Source organism: Miscanthus floridulus, chromosome 14 (genome assembly GCF_019320115.1).
Source record: "Miscanthus floridulus cultivar M001 chromosome 14, ASM1932011v1, whole genome shotgun sequence".
In the NCBI taxonomy this organism is placed as follows: Eukaryota; Viridiplantae; Streptophyta; class Magnoliopsida; order Poales; family Poaceae; genus Miscanthus; species Miscanthus floridulus.
In genome coordinates this window covers 88,800,528-88,826,196 of record NC_089593.1, presented here as the reverse complement: position 1 = coordinate 88,826,196, position 25,669 = coordinate 88,800,528, and the positions used below count along the sequence as shown (strand labels likewise).

The following is a 25,669-nucleotide window of genomic DNA, read 5'->3' as shown; positions in this document are numbered from 1 at the left end:
TCTATACTGCCTTTGTTCTAAAATAGCTACATATTTTTAGGTCCGAGGAGTCAAACATATTAAAATTTAACTAAACGTATAGAAATATTCTAATATACTTATTACACGTAATAAATTTCATTAATTAATAGTACAATATATTTTTATAAATATACCAGATATACAAATGTTGATAATATTTCTACAATAAAAAATAAAAAGTCTAATTTTTCTCAGAAAGAGATTTGCAGTTATTCTAGATTGGAGTGAATATATAATGATGGAGAAAAACCCAACCGGCTATGATGCTAGGCTGTTATTCTTTCATCAATAGGGGAAAAAAAGAGGATAATAAAGAAAAGGAAAAAAACCGGAAGCATCCAAGTCTGAAACCGAAATAAAAAAAGGGTGAATAGCGGACTGCGCTGCGGTTTCTCTCCCTCCCCCTCCCCCTCCCCTGGCCTTCGTCTCCGCCTCCCGTCTTCCTCCAGAATTCGATTCCCTTCCCGAAGAACCTAGCCCGCAACATGACGAGCTCCTCCTCTCCTTCCCGAAAGGTACCGGGCTCTCCTCCCCCCAATCCACCGGATTCGCCGCACGTGGAGCGCCCCGGCGGCGGGTTTTCCGTCTCGATTCAGCTAACAATTCGATCGATCCCTTTTCGCCTGTGCAGGCGCTGAGCAAGATCGCTTGCAATCGGCTGCAGAAGGAGCTCGCCGAGTGGCAGCTCAACCCTCCCGCCGGATTCAAGCACAAGGTCTCCGATAACCTCCAAAGGTTCCGCCTTTCTCACCGCATCCATCCCTCCCTGCAATTCCTCACTTGTTGTGTTTGCCACTTTTTTTTCCCGTATATTTTATTTATGCTGGGGATTTTTTTTTCTTTCGCCTTCTTGCCGTCTTCTAGATGGATGGGTTCAACCGTTCAAGAACCCTCTCCTGTTGTTGATATTTGCTCTTGATATCTAGGGCTTTTCTTTGATCTCAGTCGTTCTCTGTGGTGGATTTGGACTACCCGACTGATAGGATAATTCTCTCTGGATAACTGAACAGGTGGGTAATTGAGGTCACCGGAGCCGCGGGCACTCTTTACGCCGGCGAGACCTACCAGTTGCAGGTTGACTTTCCTGAGCATTACCCTATGGAGGCACCTCAGGTCTGGTTTTCTCGACAAAGATCACACCTTTAGTCAATTAGTATATGTCTTCTCATTCCCCCTGTTCCTCCATTTCATTTGATTGGATGATACATAGTATATGTCTTCTCATTCCCCCTGTTCCTTCCATTTCATTTGATTGGATGATACATAAATATTCTCATCTTTTGCTTCCAGGTCATTTTTCTCAATCCAGCGCCAATGCATCCACACATTTACAGCAACGGGCAAGGCGAGTGGCCGCGATTGGAAGTCGGAGCTGCTCTTTGCGTGGTGCTTGAGCTTGGCAACGATGACCGGTTGCGGCCGCTTGCTTCGGGCTCGTTGGTGGGTGGCTTGTGTGTGGACTGCCATGAGAAGTCGGAGCTGCTGGCGTCTTCAGCCATGCTCGGCAACGATGACCCATGGTAGTGTGCCGTGTTAGTGCTCAGCTGCGTCGTGTGGGTTGGTTAGCCTATCGGGTGCTCTTTTTGAAATCCCGTTGGCTAGCCCTCTTGTACATAAATTGTTTCGTCTTAATTGAGCGGCAGAGCTCCTGCCTTTGTTTAAAAAAAAGATATGGACTAAAACCTAGTTTGCTCCACAGCTGAGCTCTGCCTTTGTTTAAAAAAAAGATATGGACTAAAACCTAGTTTGCTCCACAGCTGTTGATAGGTTCAAAATAGTAGTACCGGGCTCTCATTTAATCAATGAACTAAAACCTAGAACCATATGGATGGTGATAATATAATTAAGGGCAGTGTATTCCTATGCCCAAGGTGATGTGTTTCAAGATTGAGAAATATAATATTTCAAAATAACACTCCTGGATGTTAGCAAAACAATCTCTACTTTACCTCGTTCATTCATCTCGCGTGCCAGGATTTTTAGTAAATAAAATCATTCCACTCATTTTTTAGATAAGAGTAAATAAAATCTTTCCACTCATACTTATAAACTTTAATTAGTAGAATAGACCATATATCATTGTCCTACTTTATACTAGGAGAACAACTCCACTTTTCGTATGATATGAAAGGATTTACAAATACATGGTGTATAAGTTGTCGACAGTGTACATGTTTCCATGTACAGTAGGACAATAGGAGGAAGTGATAAAGTTCTATACTGCCTTTGTTCTAAAATAGCTACATATTTTTAGGTCCGAGGAGTCAAACATATTAAAATTTAACTAAACGTATAGAAATATTCTAATATACTTATTACACGTAATAAATTTCATTAATTAATAGTACAATATATTTTTATAAATATACCAGATATACAAATGTTGATAATATTTCTACAATAAAAAATAAAAAGTCTAATTTTTCTCAGAAAGAGATTTGCAGTTATTCTAGATTGGAGTGAATATATAATGATGGAGAAAAACCCAACCGGCTATGATGCTAGGCTGTTATTCTTTCATCAATAGGGGAAAAAAAGAGGATAATAAAGAAAAGGAAAAAAACCGGAAGCATCCAAGTCTGAAACCGAAATAAAAAAAAAGGGTGAATAGCGGACTGCGCTGCGGTTTCTCTCCCTCCCCCTCCCCTGGCCTTCGTCTCCGCCTCCCGTCTTCCTCCAGAATTCGATTCCCTTCCCGAAGAACCCAGCCCGCAACATGACTAGCTCCTCCTCTCCTTCCCGAAAGGTACCGGGCTCTCCTCCCCCCAATCCACCGGATTCGCCGCCCGTGGAGCGCCCCGGCGGCGGGTTTTCCGTCTCGATTCGGCTAACAATTCGATCGATCCCTTTTCGCCTGTGCAGGCGCTGAGCAAGATCGCTTGCAATCGGCTGCAGAAGGAGCTCGCCGAGTGGCAGCTCAACCCCCCCGCCGGATTCAAGCACAAGGTCTCCGATAACCTCCAAAGGTGCCGCCTTTCTCACCGCATCCATCCCTCCCTGCAATTCCTCACTTGTTGTGTTTGCCTCTTTTTTTTCCGTATATTTTATTTATGTAGGGGATTTTTTTTTCTTTCGCCTTCGTCTTCTAGATGGATGGGTTCAACCGTTCAAGAACCCTCTCCTGTTGTTGATATTTGCTCTTGATATCTAGGGCTTTTCTTTGATCTCAGTCGTTCTCTGTGGTGGATTTGGACTACCCGACTGATAGGATAATTCTCTCTGGATAACTGAACAGGTGGGTAATTGAGGTCACCGGAGCCGCGGGCACTCTTTACGCCGGCGAGACCTACCAGTTGCAGGTTGACTTTCCTGAGCATTACCCTATGGAGGCACCTCAGGTCTGGTTTTCTCGACAAAGATCACACCTTTAGTCAATTAGTATATGTCTTCTCATTCCCACTGTTCCTTCCATTTCATTTGATTGGATGATACATAGTATATGTCTTCTCATTCCCCCTGTTCATTCCATTTCATTTGATTGGATGATACATAAATATTCTCATCTTTTGCTTCCAGGTCATTTTTCTCAATCCAGCGCCAATGCATCCACACATTTACAGCAACGGGCACATCTGCTTAGGTAAAACTGCTCCCTAGGCATCTTGTCTGATGGAGAACATTTGGGTGTGACTCCATGTTTAATGATGCTTTTCATTATCTTCATGGCTGCAGCCCAATGGGAATGTTCTTTGCCTGACCTAATAATGTTCTGTCTAGCTGTCAGTTAGGTGCTAAGATTCTATTTGTTAGAAGAAAGTTGCCAACTTAACCAATTGTGCTTTTATAGTGCTATATAATAGGTTCATGACTGAGATGCCCCAACACACATTCCCTTTTGTTACTAGAGGGTCTTGATTGGATTGCCATATGCGTGTGAAATTGCTATGTGCAGGAGTTTTGTATTTGGCCTTCTAAAGTTATCTTAATGCCTGGATGCTGGTGGCTTTTCTGGTTGTCCCTTTATCTTGCTCATATTAAAGGGTACCGCCAATGCATCTGTACCAGCTAGTCATTAGCACAATAGTGGCTTAAAGTCTTGTTTTGTATTTATCCTTGCATCATGTTATAACTTCTTTTCTTCTTTAACGACCTTGTGATCTTTCTTGCCTCTAAAATTGATTACTTGAGCTGTCTTGATGCTACTCCTGTTTATGACTTCACGCATTGTTGTTTGTTAGATTTGTGAGTTGTGACAATTGTGTATTATAGGAAACTCATTGCTAAACCTCCTTTTTTATTCCCTTTTCTTGGTTATTTATTGGAGAGGATATTCCATCCTATCTGCTGGACAGTGCTATAGTACTATGCAAGTGTGCATAATAAAAACAGCCTTTTTATTTTCCGCCAAATGTTTTTTTGTCATATTCCTTGATGGCGGTGAAGAGTTCTAAACATGAAGAAAAAGTAAAGTTAGAATTGTCGGTACCTTTTTAAAAAAAAATCATTTGAGCATCCAGTTATGTCTATGAGTTATGAGCCTGGATATGAATGCCTATCTTATCGTACCGATATAGGAAGAATATAGCAGGGAATAATGTGTTAGGCAGGGAAGCATGTTAGGTTGGTTGGCAATTGCAGATGTCTTCAGCAAATTAATCTATTGGAAAGTTGGTGATAGACTAACATGTTAATGTGAAGATATAGTTTGACAATTAATGGCAGAACACTTCTTTAATTTGCTTCTAACTATTCTACGGCTTGAATGCTTGTTCTTCGGGTTTCATCATTACTTACATTCTATGAAAGCAGATGAGTACATTGGGGAATAAATCAACAATTGTTCATATAAAACCTGTCAAGTAGCTTTGTGAAAAGGTTGTTTTTGGCATTATTCTTCACATTTAACTATAATGTATCCACATGGGTTGTGTCCTTGGCTTCTTGCTCTAAATATATATTATTTCAAATAATAGCAAGTCAAAGGGAACAAGATATCTTATATGCATAATTGCATATACTATTTCAAACCATCACATGCAAAGTGACTAGGCTGCATGTGAGATCAGATAGAGGAGTGGCTCATTGATGGACTTGTTTATTTGTTGGTAGGCGATTCTCATTCATTTGTTTCTGTGCTAAATGTGTCATCTACTGTCTCATTTCTTATACAGATTGTACCTACTACCAGATTCTTCAAAAAAAGATTGTAGCTACTACCAGATTCTTCAAAAAAAAGATTGTAGCTACTAAATCTTAACTATAGCTGTTGGTAATTGTAATTACAATCTTGAATATCAGTTCTCCTCCATAATGGCTTTAGATAACTGTTTTCCCTCTCGTGCCCTAATTGCCGCCACAATACAATAGTATGCGATGAAGCCATGTACTTTCTCCACCTTTCATACTTATTAGTAGTTCCCTTGCCATGCATGTAAGTCATGTGGTAGCATTGCTATTGTAGAAATTGAGAATTATGAGCTTTGTCATTGGAGCCATCTCTCTCTATAACACCTCTAAACCCCAATACCTAGATGTGAATGGAATCTGTGCCTCTCATGCAGTGATTGCAAGTGATCTCTTGTACAGTTTTCCTTAGTTACCTGCTCTGCTGATAACGTAGGCAACTTTGCAAAATGCTGTAAAGCTCCAGTTCAGTTGTTTGTTAAAGCTGTACCTAGTAATCTAGTATCCTGTCTGAAGTGAAGTGACTAGGTGAGAAACTTAAATACTCCCTCTGATCACAAATATAAGTACTTTAGGACATAGGCAAGGCATACAAGGTGAAACTTTGACCATTAATTGCTGTAAAAATTATTTATTTTAAATAGGAAAATATATGTTATGAAATTAATTTTCATGATATATCTAGTAGCATTAACCTTATGTTGTTTTTACATTTTTAGTTATTATTAATTGTTAAAGCTAGAAGAAATTGACTTAGGACAAACCTAAAACTATGAACTTATATTTCTGATCAGAGGGAGTAGTTTTTTATGAACATACAACTTATGGAGGGGACTTGATTAAGATAATATTGAGCATCAGACATCAAAATAATGTTTCACCAGGATTTAAATATATTGGTTGCCATATATCTCATGATTTATGATATTGATGAATCTAGTCTGCCAGAGACCAATTTTATGTTGATGTGGCCAATGGATCTGAAATTCATGTAGCTGAAAGTGGTTCATGCAGTGGCACCAACTATTAGATATTTGCATTCGCATTTTTAGTAATTACCCTGTTGGTCTTGTTTTCAGTTCTTTGTCGACCCCTGGTAGATTTTGGTTCATACAGCGGCACCAATTATTAGATATTTGCATTCATGTTTTGGGAATTAACCCTGTTGGTCTTGTTTTCAGAAGTCCTTGTCAACGCTAGTTAGAATTTTCTCAGATTGTGAATGTGATGAAAATAATGACCTTGGAGCCCTGATGGCCATGGCCTATAATTCCCTTGTAGCTAAGCCTAAATGGAAGTATTTAGACCCTCTACATTTGCATTTTGAGAATTTACTCTATTCTGTTTCCATGAATCCTTTGTCCCCTTGTTCCATGAGTTTTCTGAGATATTGAATAAAAAGGAGAAAACAGTGTTGGTGGAGCCTTGATGGCCATGAACTACAGTTTACTGTATGGTCTGTGATTGACAACTTCCTGCTGCTACTCTTTTCTGCAGATATTTTGTATGACTCATGGTCACCAGCGATGACCGTGAGCTCTGTCTGTATCAGTATCCTGTCTATGTTGTCTAGTTCTCCAGCAAAGGTGACACTTAGTCACACTACTTGATCTATTAAAACTTCGGTGCCCTCACTCCACAGTCAGACTCTAACTAGCTACAATGTATTGGTTGCAGCAACGCCCAGCGGACAATGACCGCTATGTTAGGAACTGCCGCAACGGGAGGTCTCCGAAGGAGACCAGATGGTGGTTCCATGACGACACGGTGTAATGGGCTCCGTGGCATCGCCTGTCAGCCTTCCTTACCGTGATATATCTCTTCAAGGGGAGATGAGATGATTTAGGCCTATTTACAAGCACCCCTCTATTGGATTTGCGAAGCTTACCTTGTGGTGGTATGTAAATGAGTTGCACACATGTGTCGAGCCTGAGAATATATATTATCACCATCAATGATATAATATAGAATAAGCAAGAATGTACCCTGCCTGAATCACAGAAACGAGCTCAAAAGGAATATGCAGGTTTAACTATGATTTGCTTTGCTCAATGTGCCTTTGTATCAGTCTGCAGTCCTTGTGGATTTTCCTATTTGTTCGTTGTAGTGCTGCGATGCTGCTACGGTGATAGTTCTAACTCAGTCACCGTTATCTGTGTGCTCATGGATTTGGTATTCCAGTTTTCTTTCTCTGCTTATGGACGTGCTGAAATCAGAGTGAAATAGGTAACCTGACGCTGAGTGAGCTGCAATGGTGTCCTATTCTCAAGATCTCCCATGTAGAATGCTGCCAATGTAAGTTTTGGTAGCAGAATTCATGGCTGGCTGGGAGTTTTGTTTGCAGAATTCATCGGCTGCGGGTCATGTAGAATGCTGCCAATGGAAGTTTTGGTTGCAGAATTCATGGCTGGCGGCGGCCGTCGTTGAGGCCTGCTCGTTTTTTCAACGCGTAAATGAAATTATTCTAATTCATTCATAGATTGCTTCTAGAGGAAAAATAGGGCTACAGTTCTGTGGAGATTGAAGTCAGTCTTCAGACTGTTTGCTAGCGCCAACAGTTCCATATGAGCTCGGTCGGATGTCCGGTGAACAGTGTTTTTTTTAATGGTTTCGGATGATTAAATAGTATTCTGTGAGAGAGAATAAGTGAGAGAGAATAAGCTGAGCTGGAACTATATCAGCCGAACGCCCCCAAAAGTCTACGCGCACCTTGTCCAACAAGAAAGCTCCATCTTGCAAATGCATAGCGGACTTGTATGGATGACATGGTATCACGTGGTGCAGAAGAACGAATTTCACATAATAACCTAAAAACTTATATATTATTTGCTTGGTAAAGGATTTAGACCTTAGGCCATTTCTTAACAATGAAACGTGGACAGTGTGCACATGTGACTGACTGACATAGCAACCAGAGGAAACAAAGAGGCGACCGGCGACCGGCGAGTCCAGCAAGCAGCAGAGCATGGACGCGGGCGAGGTGCGGCACTGGAACGCGGACGTCAACGGCGTCTCGATCCACGTCGCTGAGCGGGGCCCCGAGGATGGGCCGGCGGTGCTCCTCCTCCACGGCTTCCCGGAGCTCTGGCTCTCGTGGCGCCACCAGATGGCCGCGCTCGCAGCCCGCGGGTTCCGCTCCCTGGCCCCCGACCTCCGCGGCTACGGCGACTCCTCCGCGCCGTCCGACCCCGCCGCCTACTCCATCTTCCACATCGTCGGCGACGTCATCGCGCTCCTTGACCACCTCCAACTCACAAAGGTGCCGCTTTTTTTTTCCCTGCCGTGCTCTTGTTTCTCACCTCACCATCGTGAGTGACTGAACCTCTTGAGCTGTGCGCGCCGCCATCTGCCCTGGATGGATGCAGGTGTTCGTGGTGGGGCACGACTGGGGCGCGCAGGTGGCGTGGCACCTCTGCCTGTTCCGGCCGGACCGGGTGCGCGCCGCCGTCGTTCTGGGGGTACCGTACTTCGCTCGTCACGCTCGCCCGATCACGGAGGCCTTCGCGGCGTTTGGCGATGGCTTTTACATAAATCAGTTCCAGGTGCTGCCTAATTTTGTACTAGCATTAGCAATTTTTGCATCCATCAATAAATTGGAGTAATCTTTTTGTCGTTGCTGGATTGCGCAGAACCGAATTGTTCTAATACATTAGTTCATAGAAAATACATACAATTTGAAGCAGCTGAAGATTTGAGTAGCAGTTTACCCCATGCCAGTTGAACAGTAACTGTAGAGATTTGTAAGATGATTTTTAGCAAAGTGCGGTGATTTGATTGATCGTATGATTATATTTGATGTGTGATGCCTTCAAACTTCTTTTGCAGAACATTTTAACAAACCCTCGTAAGATCACGTGCGCATGTGTGTTTGCTTAGATATGATTGTGCTATGTATCAGACCTGCATATGGTTGAGAGCTTTTCTCTAAGCTCAGCCATTGGGGGCATTGCAAAATTTCAGTTAGCATTTTCAGTTTGAATCTTTGTTTTACCTTATATTCTCAAAATTGAAGCAGCAGCTCACCTTCTTATTTAGGAAATAAAATAGGTCCAGATATTTCAATAGTAATTTTTTCAAACACCAAGTTGGTCTGCAGTCTGCACCAGTAGCTTCAAACCTTTCAACTACAGTCTGGCTTCTGGTGCTCTGTTTGAAAATTCAAGATTCATATTTGCAGGAGCCTGGAAGAGCTGAAAGCGCATTTGCTCGTTATGATGTTGCGATTGTCCTAAAAAAGTTCTATTCCATTCAAATAGATGATCTCAGTGCTCCTCCTGGAGTGGAGATCATAGACTTTCTCGAGGCATCTCCATCACCACTTCCTTGGATCAGTGAGGAAGATCTGGGCCAGTATGCTGAAAAGTTTCAGAAGTCTGGGTTCACTGGACCCCTCAACTACTACCGCATGGCGGAGACGTAATTTCCTTACCTTGTTTCCTATTTTTGTCTTATTAATTATTGCCTTATTACACTATATGTGATTAAGGTGTGGTAACTGCAGGAATTGGAGACTTCTTGCACCCTGGAACGAAGCCAAGATTACAGTGCCTGTGAAGTTCATAGCTGGTGATAAGGACATCGGTGTCCAGTCCTTTGGGATTGAGAACTACATCAAGAGCGGGACATTCAAGTCCATTGTTCCAGATCTTGAAGTCACTATCATTGAAGGTCACCATTTTCTCCAGCAAGAGCAGGCCGAGAGGGTGAATTCGGAGATAATTTCCTACCTCGTCAAGTTTACTAGCCAGGAGCCATCATCTTGATGTTTTGTTGCTCAGTTGAGCCTGACACAAAAAAAAAGGTGTACGATGGGCCTCCATTTCTTTCTGAACTGAAAAAGTCTTGAAGAGCCGAATACATGTGAGCTAGTCAGCTAGCCATTTGCTGGCTTGCTTGTATGAATATGAATAAAAAGAGCATGTGACAAAAACACTTGGTGCTGAAAGCTTGCGTGGTTGTGTTGCTTCTGGTAGCCATTGCAGGCTTGTAGGCAGAAGGTGTAATCAACGCGTGCACGTATGGGTATGGAACATGTGATCCAAGACGCGCCAGGAGGATATTTAACTTTTTACTATTATAGTGGACGGCGCCTCCTGAGATAGCATTCTTAGGAACGACAATACGGATTTAACAGCACGGAGAGAAATTCGATATGTATTTGCCACGTTTGCTCGCGTGGCACGCCAGCTCCTAATGTGTCAGTGGACCCATGTCAAATGACCGCCCTTGCCTCCGGCGTCTTTCTTCTCCACCGCGCTGGGCAGGGAGCTCATCGCTGCGTGGTTTCCGTTGGCGGCCTCGGACGGCGCTTGGGCGAGGTGACGCTCTGCGGGAACCCACACGCGCCGGCGGCCACCATTTGCTTCTGGCACCGCCTGGACTACACCACAGCGAGCAGCATCGACGCAGGGAACCGCCACCGCGTTCACCACGCCGCGCTCGTCCTTGCGGAACGCCTTTGGGCACCCGCTCGACGCAGTGAGGAGCGCTGCAGCGCCGTGCTCGGGCGCGGGCTTGGCCTCCAGCATCCACACCAGTCGCGGGACGGCGTCCGCGACGACCTTAGTGCGGACTCAGCGTTCACGGCGTGGTCCGTGTCCTCCGTCGATGGCACCACCGCCGTGTTCGCGGACTGGAGTCCCACGTCGGAGCTGCAGGCGGTGGCGAACCTCTCGTCAGGGTCGCTAGCTCCGAGCCTCCTGTCTCTCCGCAGCACGCCGACCACGGCGAGCTCTGCTATGCCACTCTCCTCGTTTCCCTCGCCGGCCTCTCGCTCCGCGCTGTCGAGGGGACGCGAACCGGCGTCGGCGTCCCCGTCGACCTCGGCCTTGGCCTTGGCCTCCCTCGCAGCCTTCACCTCGCGCTGCAGCTCCCGGAGCTCCCTCTTGACGCGGTTCAGCTCCCGCATCACCTCGACGAGCATTGTGTTGCTCTGATCCTGAGGCTGGTTAGCGCCGGGTGCCTCGGCGTCCACCACCAGTCCCGGCATCTTCCTCCTGCTGCTACCGCTGCCGCTGGGCACGTGCTCTTTGGAGTTCCGACCTGTGACTCTGTGAGAAGACCTCGCCGTGGGGTTGGCCTGCTCTATCTGCCGCTCCAGCTGCTGGGCCATGCTAGTTGCCCTTGACAGCTGGGACTCGGCTCGGCCGCGCTCTCGCTCCACGATGGCCCTGCGCTGGTGCAGCCTCTCTAGGGCTGCGTCTCGTCAAGCGTCCGTGCCGATCCGCCGATGCCCCAGGTTCCAGCTGCGGTCGTCGTCCGTGGCCAAGTCGTGGCTCGTACGAGCGTGCCGAAGGCCGGACCTGAACCCTACGTCATGGTCTGCTCTTGAGCCATGACGTCATGATGACGTCATATACACTATTTTTCCTATGAAATTTAAAGAAGAAATGTCTTAAAAATACAAGTATACGTGCAGGCTGTCCTGAGCCGTCCATCATTTAATCAGTGATCTAAGCAAAAGAAAAAGAAGAAGGACACGATGATCCTTTTGCATGTAGCTGATGACTCGTTATGGCTTGTGGCACGGCCACGTAAGCAGATCCGGTATAATAGTAAAAAGTTAAATATGTCCGAGCCAGGAGGTTTAGATAATTTGTATTTATGCAAGTCACCGTGATCCAGGACGAGCCAGGACTCATTGAGCAGCTAGCGCGTCAAGCAGAGCAGCAAAGCATGGAGGCCGAAGCCGCCGCCGAGGTGCGGCACTGGACCGCGGATGTCAACGGCATTTCGCTCCACGTCGCCGAGCGCGGCACCGCCGACGGGCCGGCGGTCCTCCTCATCCGCGGCTTCCCGGAGCTCTGGCTCTCCTGGCACCACCAGATGGCCGCGCTAGCCGCCCGCGGCTTCCGCGCTCTGGCCTCCGACCTCCGTGTCCGTGGTTACGGCGACTCGTCCGTGCCCACCGACCCCGCCGCTTACTCCATCCTCCACATCGTCGGCGACTTGGTCGCGCTCCTTGACCACCTCCAACTCACAAAGGTGCCGCCTTTTTTTTCCCGGCCGTCATCTTACCTTTTCTCACCTCATGATCGTGAGTGACTGAACCTCTTCCTCTTGGGCTGTGCGCGCCGCAATCTCCCACGGATGGATGATGGATCTGTAGGTGTTCGTGGTTGGGCACGACTGGGGCGCGCAGGTGGCGTGGCACCTCTGCCTGTTCCGGCCGGACCGGGTGCGCGCCGCCGTTGTCCTGGGGATTCCCTACTTCCCCCGCGGTCCTCGCCCGATGACGGACTCATTTGCCGCGCTCGGCGGTGGCTTTTACATCAATCAGTTCCAGGTGGAGATTTCTTACGCAGTTACGCTGGCTCCGTTATTTAATCCTTTTCATTTTTGCATCCGCTAGCCTTTCATCTTATTATTATAGTGTATATCCTAGTCACAGGATTACGGGGAATGGGATTCTTGTACATTAGTTCAAGCAAACCACATATATTTTGGAGCAAATGAAGATTGGAGCGGCATTGGCTTAGCTTGTTAGTTATAACTGGAACTTCTTGTAATAAATGCGTTAGTTCAAGTGAATTGCCGGCAGAATTAGCTGTTAATGTTGATGTTTGCATCATGACCTTGACACCTTGTCTTGTTATTTCACGAATTAGCTGTTAGTGCTAAGTGGGATACAATGCCTACAAACTTTCCTCAAGAAAAGCAATGGTATAAACTAAGTTGAAGCTATTTTGTAAAACTTGATAGGATTTATAGGACCTCTAGGTATAGATCTAGCGGGTGAAACTTAACTTAGACAAAGAACTTGTCGATGTACCTCCCAAAGCGCAGTTGCGGCCATGGCGCCGCAGCGACGTGGCCTCAAGTGTCGAAGTAAAGGTAGATGTGCAGTGGAGGCGCGATCCAGTGGCGGCGGCGAAAGCGGTGGCGCTTCCCATCGCTCACAGCGCGCCCTCTCGATCGGACTAGGGTTAGAACGTCGGTGGGGCGCTGGCAGCTGCGGTGAACCTCGTATCTCGAGCCCCAGCCTCCACCTCCTATTCATAGCGCTGTGCGACGAGGGTCCACTAGCCAGGAGAACGGCTGAGGGGCCCCGATCAGGGCCCGAGTCAGGATCCGACTCAGTCGTTGGACTGAGCCGGGTGGAGATCAATCTAACATTCTCCCCTTTGATCTCACCTTATGACTTAAAACTTAGTTCGCTTTGTCCTTTTTCCCATTCCATCACAGATTAGTGCATAGAGCATGCCTCGTCATAACAGTTAGTACTGTTAGACAAATAGCTACAATACACATCTCTATTTTAAAATAGATTCTCAACTAGGTCCTTAGTATCCAGAAATTATAGGTTTTTCCATAAACCCATGTCGATTGTGTGTTCTCTGAACGCACTGGGTGGTAAGCCTTTGGTAAGGGGATCCGCAAGTACTTACTCAGTACTTATATGCTCAATGCTTTTAAAATGATTCTGGATTTTCTCCTTTACAACATGTAACTTAATGTCAATGTGTTTGGCAGCACACTTGACCTGTTGTCATAGGAGTGATTTGCTTTAAATGGTTATTTCTGTTGTCTACCATTGTTAATTCCGGGTACAAAATTTCCTTAACCACTTTTGCGTGTACCTGAAGCCTCATACCAAGCTATACTATGGTATGCGTCATTGATGATACCACAACCGTTTCTTTGGAGCTTTTTCACAATAATACTCTAACTGCGAGTGTTAGCAACTACTGTGGATTTCACTACACATCTCGCCAAGGTTTAACATTTGTACCCACAACTATTTGAGAGTACTTGTTCTTTCTTACTCAGCATGAGACCTATAATACTTTATAAAATTACAAGACATTCTTAACTCCATTCCAGTAATCTATATCTGGACTGGAATTCTACCAAAACATCCTGGATACGTGAGCTATGTTAGGATAAGTTCTTACTTGTACACTCATTAAGCTTCCAACAGTTGAAGCATATGGAACCATGTTCATTTGATCGATCTCATATTGGTTCCTGGAACACTGAAGGTTACCAAATCTATTACCCTTGACTTTAGGAGCAGGCGTAGGTTTATTCGCATGCATATTTTATTTCTTTAGAATTTTTTCTAAGTATGCCTTTGCGATAGTCCTAATACCATTTTTCTTCTATCTCGGTGAATTTCAATTCCTAGAACCAATGACGTTTTACCAAGATCATTCATATTCAAACTTGAGGACAAAAACTTCTTCTTCAATGGCAGATTAACATCACTACTAGTGAGTAGGATGTCATCTAAACACAGGATGTAGAAAATGAATTTTTCATTCTTGAACTTCACATAAATGCTATTGTCCTTCTCATTTTCTTTAAACCCAAACTTTCTTATTGTTTCATCAACTTCAAATACTACTGTCTAGAGACTTATTTTAACCCATAAATGGATTTCTACAGGTGGCATCCCATATGTTCTTTTGCTTCCACGACAAAACCTTTGGGTTATGCCATATAAACGTTTTTATATAAATCCCCGTTGAGGAATGCCGTCTTCACATTCATCTGATGTAACTCTAAATCATAATGTGCCACTAATACCATTGTGATTCTAAAAGAATCCTTGTATGAGACTAGAGAGAAAACTCTCATTGTAATCTATTCATTCTCTTTGCGTAAAGCCTTTTACTATAAGTCGTGCTTTATATCTTTCCACATTCTCTTTGGAGTCACGTTTTATTTTATAGATCCATTTACAACCTACTGTTTTGGCTCTATTGGGAATTTCTTCTAAGTTCCAAATATCATTGCTATTCATCAAATTTATTTCAGCTTCCATAGCTTCTTACCATTTAGACGAGTAAACGCTTCTCATGGCTTTTTCAAATGAGGTGGGATCCCCCCTATTTAAATTTCTTCATTAACATAGACTTCATAGTCATCAGAAAAAACTAATTTTCTAATTCTTTGAGACCTTCTGGGGCCTCAGCTACTGGCACTTTCATATGGGGCTGTTGTTGCTCTTCATTGCCAAGAGACAATTGATTCTACAGGCTTCTGTATTACAAGATCCTTTTTTTACATTATTTATCTTTTTTGAAGAGCTAACAACAAGTGTTGTATAAGTCATACAACATCAATAGGTATTGAGAAATTCATTGTTTTTGAATCACTGAAGTGAGTACGCAGTCCTGCTTCTCTTCAAGTCATAGGTCTCTACATACCATACTCCCCCAGATCATCCCATCTTCTATAAAGATAGTGTATCTTCAAATTTCTTGTTTGAGTTTAATATGTTAAAACCTCATATGGCGCTTTAAGAACCACCTTAACATCTTTAAGGCTCGTCCATTATGAATTTTGGCTGACTACGCTATCTTCCTATCAGAACTGTAAAAGGTCCAGGAATTTAGCTATTTCTCTGCTTAGGGGTATCGTTACTATGATCGACGGTCACATTCATCAACATCTTTATTTTATCTTTCTTAATTATATCTTTGCTCTTACTCTTAATTGATCTCACAATTCTTCCCCTCGAAATATGGCATGAGCTTTACTACCATAATTTTGAGAACTATTCAAAAAACCTGTGAACGAGGAGACACTTATATCTTACTTCATTCACATGATTATGTCATGCAAATAAAGTTATTTCTTGATCCGTATAGGAGTACACTTTCCTCATTCCACTTCAAGAACTCAACAAGGTCTTTTATTAGCAATACTTTTGCAAGTCACGCTTGCATCTTTTTCTTATCTTTTGGTTAGTATTGACCATGACGGTGCATTTCTATTGTGCCATGGTCAATACTAGGATGGCATAAGAGCTACTCAAACTTCTCTTGCTATGCGGGATATAAAAACATATGAGTCATCACAAAACTTCTTCCGCCATGCATGATTGACTAGCATAAGTACTATGCCAAACTTCTCCCCATGCGGGATAAATCTATATACAAACATGCATGCTTAATTCAACGTTGGTCAAATTAGACATGCATGTTACTTATTGCAACTCTTATCATAATGATGGAAAAAATATATACTATTTACTATAACGAAAACTTAGTCACGACGACTAAAACATTCACTTATACTTTATTTTCCAATTAAATCTTTCCATTTGTTCCAATTTAATCAGAAAATTAGCAAACTAAAAAAATAGTCCTGAACTGACTTAACTCAAGCCTTTTCATTCACATAGCCTAACATTGCAGCCCGTTGACTTGCAACCGAGTGATCTTGTCGGTTAAAATTAAAACATACAAGGTGCTTCTGCATCAATTCTACATCACCATTGGGCAGAAAATAGAATTAATGTATAAAATTTATAAATTAACTTGAAGGACATATAACTACTCTTTAAAATTAAATTTTCTCGTTAGTTCGAATTTAATTAAAGATAATCAATATCATTGCAGCGGAAACATGATAATAAAATACATTCTATTAGTTCAGGAGCATTTCTTGGTCCTTATCTACTCTCTGAAAAATTGACCACGTTGGTATAAAATTTATCAGAGATTTACACTTCAAACTTAAACTCATTATAATATTGTTATCATCAACGTTGCATAGAAAAATAACAATATCATAATTAAACTTAAACAAATCGGACTATTCCACCAATTTAAATTTTTTCGTTGGTTCCAATTTAATTAGAGGATAAATATAATCATAATTTACTGAATAAATATAACTGCTCTTCAAATTAAATTCTCTCATTGGTTCAAATTTAATGAGAAGATAATAATCATTACCTTTACAACAGAAACATGAAAAATATAATTTATCTACTTTTCAGAAGTATTTCAATATACTCATCTACTCTCTGAATAATTTATCCTGTTGGTTCAAAATTGAATAGAGATGAAAAACTAATCTAAATTCATCAAAATTTGCTTCTAAAAATAATAAACCTTGAAACAGGCTCTTCTGTTCATTTTGGCCCAATCGAGAAAAAACCAGCCCGTGGCCCATCTCGCCCGCGCGCCCGCTTACATGGTCCAGCGCGCTGCCCATACTGGAAATCGGCCCATGGCCTATTCGCGCGCTGCGCGTTTCCGCGTCCTAGGCCACAACCTAGGCCTGGGCTGGAATTCTTCTCTCCCGCCTGGGCCATATTCGGTCCGAGCGCTGCGAGCCGTCGATCGTGATCTGACGATCGTGCACGAGACTCGGAGGAACAAAACCCCGACGCCTACCTCCTCCCCTGAAACGTAAACTCATTTTCACCCTCCCCTCCTCTCTCTTCGCCATAGAGGCGACATCAGCGGTGGTCACGTTGGCCGTCTGTGCCGGTGAGGAAAAGCGCCGCCGGAGTAGTTCCGGCTATCCTTCCTCTTCTTCTTTCTCGTTCCCTGTCAGTGTTTCGAACAAAGACTAACTAGTAAATTTATATTTATTGTGCGTTAGGCCCGGATGCTGCGCTAAAGGACACAAGGTTTATAATGGTTCGGGTAGAATGTCCCTATGTCCAGTCTACTACTGCTGCTCGTGTTATTAGCACCGAAAAAGGTTCGTAGTAGGCGGTACAAACGGTCGAGAGAGGGACAGGTCCCAAGTCTCTGATGAAAAGATCAAAAGGATGCCAAGAGCTCGGTTGCTGCTTGGTTGTATGTTGTCTGTGGAATTGATCCATTGTGTTGTGTATGAAATCGATCGGTCTCTCTAGTGGGGTGCCCTGCCCTCGCTTTTATAGACCAAGGGAGGAGCAGGGGTTACAGATGGGAGAAAGCGGAAAAAACCAAACGTAGAGAAGGTCCTTCGAGGGTGTCGGGTCTTCCTTTTCCCTTGAGCCTACCCTGCTAACATGGCAGATCACGCCAGGGATAGCATGTTTTGCTGATCTTGATAGGACCGGGCTCTGACTTTGTTTCAGTGAGTGGTCATGTCCCATCCTCCCCCAGCGAACGGTGCGGTGTGTTAGGGCGCCGAGCCATGACTCTACGGGGAGTAGGCGGGAAAATGACTATACGCCTGTTACTGTAGATGATGTGAGTTCTTCCTTGGATTGTAGCGGTTGTCGTATGCCTGTGTTAGTATCCATGCCCGAGGGCTGATGGCGGCGCCCACAACACTGTAAGCCAAAAGTCGGTGCCTACAACACTGTTCGGGCTCTGTCACGCCTGGAAGGGCCTAAAGCACCCGTCCTGTCATATCTTGATGGTACCTTTCTGCATGCGTGCAGGGCATTGTCCTCGGTATTGCGGTTGACTCGAATATCCTGTCGTACCCTGTGTTAGTCATTATGAAGGAGCAGGGTGAAGTTATCGGGCGAGGCGAAGCCAGCCCTCAGCCATCGGGTGAGGCGGAGCTTGCCCTCGGACGTCGGGTGAGGCAGAGCCAGCCCTCAGCCATTGGGTGAGGCGGAGCCTGCCCTCGGACATCGAGCGAGGCGGAGCTAGCCCTCAGCCATCGGGCGAGGCGGAGTCTAGCCCTTGGGGGTTGGGTGAGGCGAAACTAATCTTCTGTCGGTTGGGCAAGAAGTGTAGTAGCGTTCTTGTCTGACAAGAAGCGTCAACGTTCGATGGTTATTAGCTCCATCTCATTGGGTACCCTGTTATTAGGTCCCCGACAGTAGCCCCCGAGCCCTCGGGTGATTCAGATAGAATCGCCCGGGGGGTATTTCGATTCGCCAGAGGGTGCGCGCGAGCGCACCCGACGGGTGTAGCCCTCGAGCTCTCGGGTGATTCAGGTAGAATCGCCCGGGGGGTATTTCGATTCGCCAGAGGGTACGCGCGAGCGCACCCGTCGGGTGTAGCCCCCAGGTGATTCGGATAGAATCGCCCGGGGGGTAATTTCGGACCCTTCGCGGGTATGGCTGTGAGATTTGGTTTTTGTCAACTGGACAGTTTAAAGGAGACCCTGGTATCCCGTTCGCGGGGATTCATCCAGGGTTAGCCTAGTTGGGACTTGATTGCGGATCGAGGTTCCCTTGAGGCTTGTGTGCCTGAGTTCTGGCCACTCGTGGGCCCATCCCTCGTTGGGACGATCATCGAGACTGTTGGACCAGCCCTCGAACTCCTAGGCCTAGGTGAGCCAGAGAAAAGCTTTTTGACCCATATCCTCTCTACGGGAAAAGAGTCCTGGTCTGCTTGGGAAGGTGAAACGCCTGGCGTGATTTTGGTGGGAAAGGATAGGGATCGCGGGCGCATATCCCGCGACGTGACGTGGTGGTGTATTGTGGCAGGCTCAGAGACCAAGGCGAGCGGTTGCTTTTCTCGCATTCGTCGTCCCTATAAAACCATGGGGTTTGCCCTTGGGGTTCCTGAAAGGTCCTTGTTGGTTTTGGTAATTGAGTGACAACCTAGGTGGACTAATTGTGTTTATGTGAGATACATAGGTGATTAGTCCACAGGTACATGTGTGTGAGCAACATATGCCATGAAGGTGAAAATGGCTTGGAGATGTTGCAAAGCTCACACATGTGATGATGAAGGAGCTTAAATGCACATGAGACATGACATTGAGTCATGTGATCAAGGTGGAGAAGATCAAGACAAGACTTGGCTTGATGGACCGGTTGCAAGCGTGAAGGGCAAGTCGAAGGCTTTGGAGTGATGGACCGCGTGGCGGTGAAGCTTGAGCAAGACTTGGCGCCGATGGACGATGGCAACGGTGAAGAGCAAGTAAAGTCAAGATCGATGAACCAATATGATCATGTGATGATATGAAGTGGATCATATCATTGTTGATCGTGTTGGTGCATGTGTTGCATCGACATTGAAGGAGATGGAATGGAATGCGCAAGGCAAAGGTATAACCTAGGGCATTTCATTTCACCGGTCATAGGTGAGTAGAGAAGTTTATGACCGGGTTTAGGATAGATGGCCGTACTATCAAGAGGGGCAAACTTGTTTGCATATCGGTCATCTAGTGCCACTCGAGTGATCTAACTTTGCATTGTCGCTAGGATCGAGTGGCGTGGCAAGTTGAGTGGCTAACATCCTTTGGGAAATGATTGTGAAAATGCTAACACACATACACATGATGGTGTACACTTGGTGGTGTTGGCACATTTACAAAGGAGGTGGTGTTTGTAGGGGTGAGATGGGTTTTGGGTCCCTTTCGGGAAAATGGAATGTCTATTTTCTATTGCGCCGGATGCAAACTCTTGGTGGTTGGCACATTGGAGCAAGGGTGAAGAAGTTAGAGGAGAAAGGGATTCGGTCTAACTGTTTAACAGTGACCGGACGCTGAGTCCGAAACGACCGGACGCTGAAGTAGTGCGTCCGGTCAGGCTGTCGGTCGGCACAGTGCTTAGGGTTAAGCACCGGACGCTGGATCTGAATGCACCAGACGCTGGCAGGCTGCGTCCGGTCGCACTGACGTATGATGACGCAGAAGCTGGAGAGTGACCGGACGCTGGTGCTGCGTCCGATCACGTTCGACCGGACGCGTCCGGTCATGCTCAGGAGCTTACTGGAAACGACCGGACGCTGAGGTCCAGCGTCCGGTCAGTTGAAGCTGCTGCGTCCGGTCAGGTCAAGTGACCGTTGGAATCAGGACACGTGGTCGTCTGCGAGCGACCGGACGCTGAGGTCCAGCGTCCGGTCAACACGACCGGAGCGTCCGGTCGGCCCGACCGTTGCCCAGTGAAGGGGTAACGGCTAGTTTAGCCCTTGGGGCTATAAATAGAAGTGGCCCTCGGCCATGGCTGGTGTGGAGCACCTCAAGGGACTTAGTGTCCATGCTTGTGAGTGCTTGGGAGCCCTCCATCACACATATACTTGATAGTGATCATTCGATTGTGTGAGTGAGCGATTCTAGTGCGATTGCATCGTGAGGTTGCATCGAGTGGCACTAGGTGATCGAGTTGCAAGCCGGTGGTGCTTGTTACTCTTGGAGGTTGCCACCTCCTAGATGGCTTGGTGGTGGTCTCCGTCGAAGCACGCAAGAAGCTTGTGCGGCGCTCCGGAGAAGTGCTTGTGAGGGGCATTGTGCTCGCCCCGCGGGAGCCACGAAGAGCAACTCTAGTAAAGCGAGACGCGAAGGGAGACAAGTGGTCCGGCCGGGTCAAGTGCTAGAGCTTGTGGTAAGCACTCCACGTGGGAGAGTGTGACTTGCGAGTCACCACTAGCAAGAGGACCGGCGGCAACCTTGAAGCTTGTCTCAACGGGGACTAGCGTGTTGGCAAACACGCGAACCTCGGGAGAAAAATCATCGTGTCAACTTTGCTCTTCCCGTTGGTTTGCAACCCCCTTACACAAGCTTGTAATTACTTTCACATACATTGTGCTTGTGTAGTTGCTCTTGTAATTAGTTAGCTTGTGTAGCTCACTAGTTACCTTCTAGCTTGTGTAGCATAGAAGTAGCTCCCTTGAGTGGCTAATTTGGTTTTAGTAACCTTGTTAGTCACATTGCTTAGTTTGTGTAGCTAAGTATTTGCGCTCTCTAATTAGGCATTGGTTGCCTTGTTATTGAGCTTTGCTAGTGAGCTTAGTTGGCTTTGTGCTTTTGCTTACTAGCATGTGTAGGAGCTCCCTTGTTGCTTAAAGTACTAGTGGCATAGGTTTGTGTGACCTTGCTCCTAGAATTGGTTAGGAGAGCTCTAGCTAGCCCGGCACCTTAGTTGCATAATTAGTATCTTTGCAAGGTGCTAGTGAACATATATAGAGGGGTGTAGTCTTGGCTAGACCGATTGTTTTTATTCCGCACTTATATCGGTTAGCCGACGCGATTAATTTTAGAAAAGACTATTCACCCCCCCTCTAGTCCGCCATATCGACCCTTCAGTTCCGTACTTTGCCTCTTCGCCTTCGCATATAGAACCTCTGCCGCCAATTGCCTGATCCTCCCACACCCGTATCGCAGCCGTCATCAAGCTCGCATCGACCCCCCTCCTAATCATTTCAATGGAGTCATGGTGCAGATCCGACGTCACCCCTCAGCGCCTGGAGGGCCTCGTTCGCCGTGGCCTCCTTTGCCCACTGACCATCGCCGAGGAGTGGTGGCTACCCAGCAATGAGGATGAGCCATCGCCGCCCGAAGGGTATGTCGTGTCCTTCGCTCACTTCCACGAGCGGGGATTCGCCATACCTACTCACAAGTTCCTTCGAGGGCTGTTGGATTACTACCAGGTGGAGTTGCAGCACCTTACTCCCAATGGGGTCTAGCACATTGCGGCGTTCGTCGCCCTGTGTGAGGGGTTCCTAGGGATTAGTCCTCACTTCGACCTATGGCAGTATCTCTTTGCCGTCAACCTATCGAAGAAGTGGGTTGGGAAGCAAGAGCTGAGCGTGCCGATGGGATGTGCCAGCATTTATCTCCGCAACAACCAGGTGAATGAATACCTATCGATGCGTCTGTCGACCTCCAACAAGGGGTGGCATTCGCATTGGTTTTACATCAAGGACGACATTGTCGCCCCCTTGCTAGTGTTCTCCGGGCGCATCATCGAAGAGGTCCCAGGGCCGTGGAAGTGGGGTGTCCCAGACAAAGACAAGAAGAAGATCAAGGACCATCTCGCCGCCCTCCAAATTCTGAAGGAGAGGGGCGTGAAGGGATCAGGGATCATCGGCGCCTATCATACACAGAGGGTGGCGCCACTGATGAGCCGCGCGCTTCCCCTATACCTGATGGCGCCTAGGGCATCGCTCAAAGGGACGGCGCTTGTCGACGAAGCGCTTCGCCCCACCAAAGTGGCGCGGCGCATCAAGGAGGAGATGGAGCCTTTGAAGGACAACGTCGGTGTTGTCCTTGATTTCGTGTATCCGGTGCCGGGGCATCCCCCAATGTGGCCAGAACTGGGGTTCATCGATTTTGTAAGTTCTTTTTCCTCGTGCCTCCCTTTTTTCTTGAATTCCCGACCCCTTGATGCTGACCTCGGGATAGCGGGACCAGCTGAAGAGACTCGTCTTTGGGAATAGCCCGGCTCCGCTGCCGAAGGACCAGATTGTGACGACGACAAATCGCACCCCGGTCGAGTGGGATAGGAAGATGAGGGAGCTCAAGAGTTAGAGGATGCTATAGAAGCAGCAAGAATGGGAGCAAGGAGAGGAGACATGCAGTGACGATGATGACGGCGACGAGGAGTTTGACGAGGTAGTTGTCGACATTGAGTGGGGCGTCCTGGAGAGCGAGGATATACTGACAGGTACCCCCTCATCCACGCGGGGACCCTTCCCATTCCATGAGGAGGGAAATGAGTCTGTGAGGCCAATAGAGGCGGGCCAAACCATTAGCCCATCCTCTGGACCGGTGGGAGCAGGCAGATCTACCGCCACACCTGGGGTGCCGGTGGAGGACTGGTGGATGGGGAGAGGCGGATCTGCTGCTGCGCCCGAGGTGCCGATAGAGAGGGGTGGCTCCACCGCCATGCCCTCAGAGGCAAGGGAGACGAGCCCCTCTATCGGGGAGCAGGGGGCAGACTCGAAACGGTCCCGCCCATCCCCAAAACGTTCCTATCGCCCAACAGCGCCAGCATAAGTCACCGATTCCTCTATTTTTCATGTTTCTCTATTTTTTGGCGTGACCTTATGCCTTTTAACTATTGCAGAGTCTTGCGACGGGGCCATTCTTTGGTGCTGGTGCCCAAGAAGAGTGTTGCCCTTCAGGCGGAATAGGTGTCGTCGCCTAACGTCGCTCCTATTTTGGGTAGGAGCAGGGCCGATGTTGCGGCCTCGTTGGCCGGTTAGGCGACACCTGCGGTGGTGCCCGTGCCCTCGATGGGTCAAGCAGGTGCTGGGGCTAAAGAAGCGCCCTCGGGGGTCGCCGAGCAGACGACGGCGGAGGTGACTCCGCCGCCTACATCGGAGCGGACGGAGCTACCGCCCGTGCTTGTGACACCCTCCATGGTGGGCGCGGCGCCGCAAGCCAAGGGCCCGGCGTCGCAAGTGGAGGTGGCTGCGACCACGCCAAGCCAGGAGCAGCCAGACGTAGCCACGGTGGTGTCCGAGGGGGCGGCGCAATCCACGCCTCCAGCGGCCCAGGTGACGGCGCCCGAGGCAGGCTGGACAGAGGGGGACACGACCGGAGGGTCCTCGGGCACCGTGGCAGTGGTGGAGAGGACCAGCAGGAGGTCACCCTTAGCCCTGATGTCGGGTGGCAGCCGCTCGCCCACGCGGGGTGAGCCGCCGTTCCAATGGAGGGATCCTCGAGACCCAACGTCGACTCTCTTCTCGCTCGATGATGCTACCGAGAGCATAGAGCGGGGGAGTCTCGAAGAAGGGATTTTGGCGATGATGGATGTCCTGGATCAGGCCAGGGTTGTCCTGCGTGATGTCATCATTCCCAATGGCCAGGTATCCGCCTGATCTTCCCTCTCGCTTTCTTCTTTCTTCATGTATTTTTGTATTTTTGACACTGGTCTTCTTTTTAGTCCCTTATTACTCGTAGCCGGGAGAAATCCTGGTTCCTCTACGAGCAGAAGGTGGAATGGGACCATCTCACTGAGGAGGCCTGGCTGCGTGGAGATTTGAGCACCCAGCTTACCGCCGCCCAGCAGCGAGAAGCCGAGGCATGTCGAGACACGGAGGAGGTCCATGGGATGTTCTAGGATCTGTCGGCGAGGGTGCAACAGGACGAGGAGGCGGCCGCTAGGATCCAAAAGGAGCAGAACGAGCTGCTCTAGGACATCGAGGCCAGCCAGCGGGCCGTCGAGCTCCTAGAAGAGCTGGAGAGGGAGCGGGACCTCAAGCTAGGAGCCGAGGAAAGGTCCGTGGCCCTACAACAGAGGGCGAATCTAGACGCCGAGGTGATTGCCCAGCTACGTAGGGAGCGAGATGAGCTGCGCCAGACTGTAGAAAGACTTTGCTCGGAGTGCGGCATGGTCCATGAGGAGTGCTACTAGGCCATTCGAGAGCGTGACGAGGTGCGTCAGGTGATCAACTCCCTCTAGATGGATCTTGGAGCCGCGGTGACCTAAAGGCTGGAGGCCGAGAGCATCTCTGTCGGGCTAGGCATGGAGCTTGCCGAGGTGCGGGGATTCTTCAGGCCGAGAGTGACAAGCATGATCCTTTGCGCGCCACCGTCGGGGTGGTCTTCGATGACCTGGGGCAGCGCGGCCGGAGGAAACCGGCTCACTTGCGGCCCGTGCCGTGGATATCACGGCGCGGGTGCGCCAGCTTGAGGAGAACGTCTTTCACACCAGGATCACCCAAGCCTTTGCTATTGCCCGCTCTCATTATGATCAGGAGATCAACTTGGAGGCAATGAGCCTTGGCTTCGTGCCTGGCTATGCAAACTCTGAGTTGGATGAGATTGAGAAGGCAGTTACTCCTAATGCGCGGAACCTGGCAAACAGGCTGAAAGACATAGTTCTCCCTCTGAGGAAGTAGTTAGTTGAATAAGTTTGAAAAACATTTATTTGTAATATGTGGACAAGTGTTGGTATGATCACATCCGAGAACAGATTCATGATTTCATTTTGCAATTTTGTTTCGTTCGTTCGAGCTTACTTTCTTCCCTTTTGCAATCGAGAAAAAAGGTTTATGCGATCCGACCCTTCCGTTCGTTAAGACCATAGGGCCTGAGGTGTATAAGGGGGAAATTTCGATTATGCTGGTGAGCAAAGTTACCGTAGCCGTCGGGGCATGGGCTTTTTGCAGTCTTACCAGGCATGCTCATTTATCTGCTCCCACAAACATTGCCACTA

The 25,669-nt window shown here is 47.2% G+C and overlaps 3 protein-coding genes and 1 pseudogene across 3 annotated transcripts; all 4 read left to right on the top strand.

Moving 5' to 3' along the window:
• Positions 1-398: 398 nt before the first annotated feature.
• On the top strand, positions 399-1,545 carry LOC136503942 (ubiquitin-conjugating enzyme 15-like). The gene is made up of 4 exons (XM_066498858.1): positions 399-536; positions 653-756; positions 1,032-1,134; positions 1,312-1,545. The coding sequence occupies exons 1-4, from the start codon at positions 507-509 to the stop codon at positions 1,543-1,545; spliced, it is 471 nt and encodes a 156-aa protein (XP_066354955.1). The 5' UTR covers positions 399-506.
• Positions 1,546-2,612: 1,067 nt separating this feature from the next.
• LOC136502695 (ubiquitin-conjugating enzyme 15) lies at positions 2,613-7,197 on the top strand. The gene is made up of 6 exons (XM_066497935.1): positions 2,613-2,767; positions 2,884-2,987; positions 3,257-3,359; positions 3,538-3,601; positions 6,643-6,731; positions 6,823-7,197. The coding sequence occupies exons 1-6, from the start codon at positions 2,738-2,740 to the stop codon at positions 6,916-6,918; spliced, it is 486 nt and encodes a 161-aa protein (XP_066354032.1). The 5' UTR covers positions 2,613-2,737; the 3' UTR covers positions 6,919-7,197.
• An 834-nt stretch (positions 7,198-8,031) lies between these two features.
• LOC136502694 (uncharacterized) lies at positions 8,032-10,105 on the top strand. The gene is made up of 4 exons (XM_066497934.1): positions 8,032-8,404; positions 8,511-8,687; positions 9,323-9,561; positions 9,647-10,105. Exons 1-4 carry the CDS (start codon positions 8,111-8,113, stop codon positions 9,906-9,908), a joined length of 972 nt encoding a protein of 323 aa, XP_066354031.1. The 5' UTR covers positions 8,032-8,110; the 3' UTR covers positions 9,909-10,105.
• Positions 10,106-11,820: 1,715 nt separating this feature from the next.
• Positions 11,821-25,669, top strand: part of LOC136503940 (uncharacterized) — a 30,886-nt pseudogene continuing 17,037 nt past the window's right edge.

Coding starts and splice junctions, on each gene's coding strand:
- LOC136502694 (XM_066497934.1), top strand. CDS start 8,111: ATGGACGCGGGCGAGGTGCGGCACTGGAACGCGGACGTCAACGGCGTC. Junction 8,405..8,510: donor ACCACCTCCAACTCACAAAG/GTGCCGCTTTTT, acceptor GGATGGATGCAG/GTGTTCGTGGTGGGGCACGA. Junction 9,562..9,646: donor TACTACCGCATGGCGGAGAC/GTAATTTCCTTA, acceptor TGGTAACTGCAG/GAATTGGAGACTTCTTGCAC.
- LOC136503942 (XM_066498858.1), top strand. CDS start 507: ATGACGAGCTCCTCCTCTCCTTCCCGAAAG. Junction 537..652: donor CCTCCTCTCCTTCCCGAAAG/GTACCGGGCTCT, acceptor TCGCCTGTGCAG/GCGCTGAGCAAGATCGCTTG. Junction 1,135..1,311: donor ACCCTATGGAGGCACCTCAG/GTCTGGTTTTCT, acceptor TTTTGCTTCCAG/GTCATTTTTCTCAATCCAGC.
- LOC136502695 (XM_066497935.1), top strand. CDS start 2,738: ATGACTAGCTCCTCCTCTCCTTCCCGAAAG. Junction 3,602..6,642: donor CAACGGGCACATCTGCTTAG/GTAAAACTGCTC, acceptor TCTTTTCTGCAG/ATATTTTGTATGACTCATGG. Junction 6,732..6,822: donor TGTCTAGTTCTCCAGCAAAG/GTGACACTTAGT, acceptor TATTGGTTGCAG/CAACGCCCAGCGGACAATGA.